This window comes from Morone saxatilis, unplaced genomic scaffold, assembly GCF_004916995.1.
Source record: "Morone saxatilis isolate NCDOM2014 unplaced genomic scaffold, NCSU_SB_2.0 Contig12, whole genome shotgun sequence".
NCBI classification, from domain to species: Eukaryota; Metazoa; Chordata; class Actinopteri; family Moronidae; genus Morone; species Morone saxatilis.
In genome coordinates this window covers 9625741-9633661 of record NW_023339674.1, presented here as the reverse complement: position 1 = coordinate 9633661, position 7921 = coordinate 9625741, and the positions used below count along the sequence as shown (strand labels likewise).

Sequence of the window (7921 nt, the reverse complement as noted above, 5' to 3'; positions counted from 1 at the left end):
TGTGTAAAATGTATGCAAAATGTCCCTTAAAAAAATGAAGGAAACCATTTGCTCTTCCTGAATTTACACACATGGTTGAGTGACAGCCTCTTCAGCTGAGTTCCTCACAGTCTGCACCACATGTCCATGAACTTCTTTGAAGTCTTCCGTTACAGGAGGTGCTTGTGATGCCGTAGGTAGATAAATCGGTGTTTGTACCAAGTTCCTGTCTACAGTTTCCTCCTCTCGCACACACAAACTGCTACTTCAGTTGAAATATCAAACCAGAGGATTCAGCACACCAAGGGAGCTCATAAAAATCAGTGAAACCAAAGACTTAAGGGCCATCTCACCAGGCCTGCAAGCAACACAGTTCTTCTATCATGGTTGACAACATCGTCACAAAGCCTCTTGGGTTAGTTTTGATCGTCGTAGCTCACATGGTATTCAACGGTAAGCTGTCTTCTTTTGGTAGTGGATGTTTTAAACTTAAAGACATCAGAGGTTTTGTGGGTTTTCACCTGCTAGAGGTTAATTTTTTCTTCCCTTTGTTACATGTTATTATGCCCGATTGGATGTTTGTGTTTGAGTTATTAAGGCATCGAGACATCTTTGTAATCTTGTGAAATCTTATAAGATATTTACAGTAAAGCTCACTGAGACACTGTATGTAAATCAGGTAATACAAATGAATGGTTTCTAATAGTTTGAAACGCTGTTTTAAAAAGTCCACTAGCGTTTAAATTAGGCCTATGTCTTTAAATTCTTCCTTTTGTACAGATTCCGGCTTATAATAAGTATAGTCTGTAATAACAGACAGAATACAGTGTTAGGGACAGTAGTTACACAACTTGAGCAACCATTGTGATATACAGGAAGCATCCTAAATGTTTTATTCAGAGTCAGGACTTTTACATCCATAACATACTTTATGTCCTCACATGCCGTGGAAAACAGATTATGAAATACAGTGGAAGGATTTGAAGTTTCCAGGCTGGGCCGTAAATTGTGAACAGAAATGTGATGCTTTAGTATTAATCACTTAAGATTTACTTAAGATTATTGGCATATTAACAGCTAATAAAAAATGCACATATTACACATTGCTTATACATATTCTTTTCTGTATGCAAGAAGAAAATCTAACAAAATATGTTAGCCTCACATTTCTTGTACATTTTAATTAGTCTGAAACTAATTTGATTATTTATGGCACATTTTATAGGAATTAGTTGTAAGTCTACCTCTATTTAGCTACATGTCTGTATATCCAGCCTACTAGTAATAGTTATAGCTGAAATACATATAATACATTATTTATTATTACATTTAATACATTTAATGTAATTTAAAGGTAGTTTAATCACATTAAATCACATTAATTCTACTAAAGTCAAAAGCTGAGAGGGCAGTTACCGACACTGCTGTTTATGATAGCAAGGTTTTTACTCTGCTTTATGAATTGAACTACTTCCTCACTTAGATATGATAACAGCTTGATGATGACAGCCTGAGACCAATAATTTAGTTTTAGCCTTTGCTAAAGCTAATAATGGCTATCTCGCCAGTTAACTTTCACTTGAAATAATGTTAGCATTAGCTCTGTGTGTCGCTCTGGCAGGTAATGCAGTAGGAGTAATGAATGAAAGGTTGTAGAGCCCACAGATTAACAAACCGAGAGCAGTTACTGCAACCTGGGGAGGAATACAAAGGCAGAGAGCAATAATTATACAGCCAGTGCAGCTTCGTTTATAGCCCAGTTTGTTAGTTACAAAGTTTTGCTTTTATATGACAGAGCTTCTAATGATTGCTTTACTCATACACATCTCTTGTTTTGTCTCCGTACAGTCTCCAGCCAAACGAATTTCACCGGTAACCTTGGGTCCGACATCATCCTTAGGTTCAAATTTATGTGTAATGTCAGCCTAAAAGAAAGTAGTCATTTGGGGGTTTATATAGGCCTAAGCCCAACAGAAGGGCTAAAGATTGCTCAGTACACAAAGGGCATAGGAGGATTTAAGATTGACCCTAAAAATAAATCTGTATCTTGGAAAATTATGAATCTAAGATTAAATGACAGTGGAAGTTACTGGGCCAGTTTGTTCGACTCAGAACCCCCCACAGAAAGTGATAAGGTGCAGCTGGTCGTCCAAGTGGAGAACAGAAGCACCACCACAGGTAGGCCTCTCTATGATTATAAGCTACACTACATCGGATATTACACCAATACAGATCAATATGACAGGAGGAAACTTTGTCCATCTGTGACCACAAGAAGACAAAACCTTTTGATTCTGTAAACAAATCTAGTTCATTAAGGTCGGTGGATTTACACACATTACAAATTTAAAGTCATTAGCTACATGCAACTTATTTGTTAAGGTGACTTTCTTTTAACTTTTTCAGATGAACAACAATGTGCTCATTTACTGTGTTCAGAGATACCCAGCGCCGACCACCTTCACTTCCTCTGTAAACAGAGAGAGAGAGTTTGTTTGTCTCATTGTGTTGAGTGCATATTTACCAGTCCTATAGGTCCAGTATCTTTTATAGGATAAGGCTAGTTGTATTGTATGTGTTTCTTATTGTCAACAAAGCAAACAAAAAGACTTGAATCATCAATGAAGTGAGCTTGCTAACATGTAAAGCTGATATAGCTTCATATTTATAGTTTCATAGAGGTCCATTGTTGCACTGGGTGACATCCCTTTATTATGTGCTCTGTGGATATAATCTTCTATCATGGTACATGCAACACTGATATATGCACTTTTTTACCCTACCTTATCTCATGCACACACACACACACACTCAACATGTGGACAGGATGAGCTGGAGATCGAACCACCAACGCTGAGATGGATTAATGGACATCTCGTTCCACCTCCTCAGCGCCCACTAGAGTTTCTATTAAGAAACTATTTATGGAAAACATTAACACACACTGCAAATAAAATACCTGACAAAGGTATTGAAAAAACAATAATGCCATAAAGCAGTCCTGCTTATTGATTTGGAATATTGACCACAAAGGTCTAATGCAATCAGAAATATTAAAATGATAAAGACCACAAACCTACAAATCTACTGGTATATTGTCTCATATCATCAACATAGTTTAATACTGTATAATCAATCATCTCCATGACACCACCCATTGATTTCTGAAGGGCAGTTGTGAACTCAGTATGGTCGGCTCTGGCCGTTACTATCTTGGCAGTCCTGACTCCGCCGGCTCCTAGCTAATCCAAAAATGGGCAAATATGTGGAGCGTGGGTGGAGCTGAAGGGGCTGAATGAAGCCTGATTACTGAAAACAGCCGCCTGTGATGGCACCCACCTGTCACTTGAAGCGGCCATGTCCTTAATCATACATAACCATTGACAGTATATATAACATCCATCTTTAAGCCTTTAATTTAAACCAGTGAGTTATGTAAAAATTCACCCTCCGTACAGTTATAGAGCGTTAGAGACCAAAACCATTTTTTGTACCAGGCTGTAAACATGTGATGTAAATTTGGGCATTTTAATCTGAGGCTTTATGGAGATTGACTCACTTCTGTAGCCGGTCTCAAGTGGCCCGTTTGCGATACTGCAGTTTTTGTCACTTCAGTAAAGTCACCCCTGAATACAACTGCTGCTGTAAGATACTTATATTTAGCAGGTGCACTGTTTGTTCACTTTCTTAGCTTAGCGTGTGAGCGTGCTGTTATTTGCCACTTAGGACTAAACACAAAGTACAGCTGAGGTTGACGGGGATTTCATTAGTTATGCAGGTGTTAAACCAAAGTTTATGACATTTCACTCTAAACCACAAATGTCAAGCTATTAGTGGCTTTTTTCCACATATATTTTTGTGAGTATTTAAAAAGATTCACATATTTAAGAAGGAATTTACTTACAAATGGAAGTCAGAAAATAGTGAGAGATGGACTAATGTATTGTTTGTCTTTTTCATGATTGTTGACGATAAGGAAAATATCAAATAATGATTACTTAGAGCTGCTACACCTTCTTATCGGCCCACATCAGAGATGCCATTTGGCACTCCACAGTGTATTAGTGTCCATGCTGGTTATAGGCTCATGATTAGTTAGTCTTATCTTTACTGCCTACTTTATATCATATAATAAAATATGATTATACTGCATTAATTGTACTGGAAAAATATAGTCAAATGCTACAGTTTCTATTGAGATATATACGGTAATTCAGTATATTTTGAACAATTATTGCCATGGTACTACTGAGTGTATATTTTCATAATTTCCTTTTAACTCCTACAGTTCCTCCTTCTCAGAGTAGCACACCAATACCAGACAGTGGAAGTTCCTCTCTCATCGTCACTGTCCTTGTGGTTTCACCTGTAGTGCTGCTGGCTGCAATACTACCAGGTTTAATCTGGTGTCTCGTGAGAACCAAAGGTACAGTAGTGAACCTTGCTTTCCTATATCCTTCTTGATTCACTTGTCTACCATACCTGATAATTCATGGTTCTCAGGGATATTATTTTGTGTCAAAATATTGACTTATTGACTTTTAATACCTGAAATATGAATTTCATCTTATTTTCATTCTTTACTCAGCTGAATTTTTGAAATTTAAAATATAATCTTTATGTTTGACCTGATAAACAAAGACATTTTAATCCAAGATTGGATGTTAATTATCACTGGGATTCATTTAATCCCAGAACCAGTTCACATTTAATCTACAAATGATCTGTTTTGGACAATAACAGTTAATAGTATTTTCTACATTTTTCAAGCTAACAAAGTAAAGGTGAGAAGAATAATTGTTATTCTGTGGAAAAAATGTGCAGTTGTGTGGTAAGATGCTCAAAAATGCAAACCAGATTGCAGTTTCATATCCTTTTGATACATGTGATGATTCACTGCTTTTGAAAAGAAGTCTTCCTTCAATGCATGCAAATTGAAGTGTGCCTACTATCACAGAGGGGTGGGTGGAAAAAAACAACACTTGCATTATTTGTTCACTATTACCAATGCGCTTTCACTTGATGACAGAGATAAACCCCTCTGGCCTACTTTGAGTAGGAACATTTGCTCTTTGAAATATTTTGACATCCCCCGTGACCTCAGAAACCACACTCGATGATTTCCCGTACGTGTATACAAATGCATGCTTTTGCTGACTGTGCACTCCTGTATCATGTCATGCTAACCCGGTCCAACCGTTGTCCACAGATAGCGCTGCTCAAGCAAGGTTATGAACAACTCAGCAAACTGTCAGATGGTGGAGATAAACTGTACTCCTCTACATCTTGTTGATGCCAGATAATAAAGAAAACTTCCTTTTATCTGTTTCAAGATTGTACCAGTGGTGCATATTTGAGATAAAAATAAATGTTTGTTGCAATGCTATGACCTTAAACCTGATTAATGTATTAATACACCTACTTAAGAAACCACCTCTACACTTTGTAGCTTGTTTGTTTATTTTGTGCAAAGGCAGAAATATAAAAACAATTTGTAGGTTTATATGCTGGACAAACTGTACGCCTCGCAGCGTCTCTAGCGATATCACAGATATGGTCGCTAAGCAAAGGTAATAGCAAAGGTTTTTATACATGCATGAGGATACAAAAACCTGGCAAACACACTTTGATGAAATAAGTCCAGGAATTACTTCAATATTTATCTTCTCATGTAATAACCTGAATTAACGTATTTGCTAAAACCTCGGACCTCAGCTCTGTTCAGATATACTTCCCTTTGACTAACTTTGAATGTACAGACTTCATGACAAAACATAGATGTTGATCAGTGGTAAATCAAATCCACACATCTTGCAGTGATTAAGGGGATTATTTGCCTGCCTGACTCAATATTTCACCGTTTCTGCTTCTTATACAGACAAGCAACAGCAACCATCACCACCACCACCACAACAGAGCTCTAATCCCACAACTCAAGTAAGAGAACACACTCATCTTTCCCCGTCTTTAAATATGCAAATGTCAAAGCATTCAAAACGGTAATTCTTAAACTTGACTCTGGCTGTCTTTGCAGGAAACACTTGAGGCGTCCAAGAATGTGCCTGGACAGTCAGTAATCTACAGCGTCCTGGACTTTCCCAAGAGACCTCCAACAATTTTGGAGATAAACCCAAGTGATACAGAGTACGCTGCTGTCAATTATCTCCCAGAAAAGAGAAGTGTGTGACATGCAGCTCTTTGCAAAGCAGCTGGTCTTCTTTGGTTTGAGTGCAAGATGACTTATATAATCTTAAAATATATTTCTTGTAAAGTATGATAAATACTTTTCATAAAACAATAATGAACCCTCTTAGCCTGTCAGCTCTTTACAATAATGAGCAGAAGAGTTTAGAGGGGGAGAGTCACTGTTGCTGCATGGGTCGTAAGCATATGTAGGTGTCACTTTGTTCTTAGTGGTCTCGAGATTGAAATGTTGAGACAGTAGCTGTGGCAAACCACAAACCTACACGATTTACAGTAGGAACTTTTCGATTTATTTTGGTTTATGTTTGCTCTTTATTTGTCTCAGGATCATCTGGCCACTAAACCCTTTAAGTCTGGTGTGATTATGTGTTTTTGTTATTGTTAACAAATGCCATAAAAAGACTAAAACCAACAACGAATGTATCCTACTAGCATTTCCTGTGCATCCAGAGTCTGATATATCTTATTCCTCTGTGGCGCAGAGCTCCATTGTTGCCCCCAAACTACCAAATGCACATTATTGAGCCACAAAGTTCAGACATGTTCCTTTATTATGATGAACGCACTGTAGTTTGATTTAAATCCCACATTAACCATCCTGCTGCTGTAAATACTCACTGGAGCACCAAATGTGTATTAATACTCCACTAAAGATGCACTATTTATTCCTGTTTGAGTTTTGTTAGTCTTTTCACGGGATTTGTTGAAAATAAAAATCTAATCAGGGCAGGCTTATCCTTTAAGCCACCTGTGGCTAAAATTGTCTCCAGATTGAGGGTGTAAAGGGATGGCAGATGTTATGATAATCATTCAGGCAATCAGAGACCATTAGTCTTCAAAGCTCAATGACATTTATATCTGACAAGAAATTTTGTGCTTTACTGTCATGACAACTTTGACTTGTTTATTAATATTTGTATCTTCTGCAAGTAGACGTAATATCTTTACACACTCCTTGAGTTTCAGGTTTAGTAAGTAGTTGGGTACAGTTCATCTTTTCTGTCTGTGGTTTTTTCATCGTTGCATTTATCACAGTTTTGACTCATCACTTTTCCGATGTTAAAATAAACAAAACTAAGAATCTTAAGTGAAATGAAACAGTTTTAGGAAATGGAGACATTTTATTTATAGATTAAAGTTCTGCTACCACCTCAACAGTACTGTATGTTCACAGATAACATTTGTGATTTTTCCATTGACTGTAGAGTGACAGTTTGACGCTGTCACACCAGTTTTATACAAACAAAACAACTATCTGACACTATCTCGCTACCATTTTCCACTGCATGTCCTCTCTTTTTTCTGGCAGGTGCTTATTGATGTTTTGATATATTTGACAGACAAAGTATTGATTTATGTTCTCAATGCCACATATTGATATTGATTAATGTGTGTTATGCGTGTATTATGTAAACTCAACATATGTTCACCTGCGACAGGCAAGCAGGTTGATTATTCAGCCTGGATGTTGGTTGTTACTCAGAAAGGAAAATAATCTGCCAAGCTAGATGATGATGATGATGATGTGTTTTTTTGTTGTGGGTGCAATAGCACACAACTGTACAAAGACTGAAGTCTTCTTCTATGCTCTTATAGTCTTGTTGGTAAAATAGCAAATAAGCAAGTAAGTTTCTTGTCCTGTCAGGTGTTGTTATTTCACAAACTACTTAACTGTTTCTTTAAATGTACACATTATTTTTGCAATGAATGTCGAAATATAGCAATAAACTTTATTTTT

At 37.0% G+C, this 7921-nt stretch overlaps 1 protein-coding gene across 1 annotated transcript; it reads left to right on the top strand.

The window, feature by feature from the left end:
- The first annotated feature begins 232 nt into the window (after positions 1–232).
- Positions 233–7915, top strand: LOC118321511. Its single transcript, XM_035652855.1, has 5 exons — positions 233–432; positions 1828–2157; positions 4268–4405; positions 5858–5916; positions 6014–7915. The coding sequence occupies exons 1-5, from the start codon at positions 363–365 to the stop codon at positions 6164–6166; spliced, it is 750 nt and encodes a 249-aa protein (XP_035508748.1). The 5' UTR covers positions 233–362; the 3' UTR covers positions 6167–7915.
- Positions 7916–7921: the final 6 nt, after the last annotated feature.

Bases quoted from the DNA above. Each gene is read 5' to 3' on its own strand.
- LOC118321511 (XM_035652855.1), top strand. From the start codon at position 363: ATGGTTGACAACATCGTCACAAAGCCTCTTGGGTTAGTTTTGATCGTC. The intron at 433-1,827 runs GTAAGCTGTCTT...GTCTCCGTACAG, and splicing joins AGCTCACATGGTATTCAACG to TCTCCAGCCAAACGAATTTC. The intron at 5,917-6,013 runs GTAAGAGAACAC...CTGTCTTTGCAG, and splicing joins GCTCTAATCCCACAACTCAA to GAAACACTTGAGGCGTCCAA.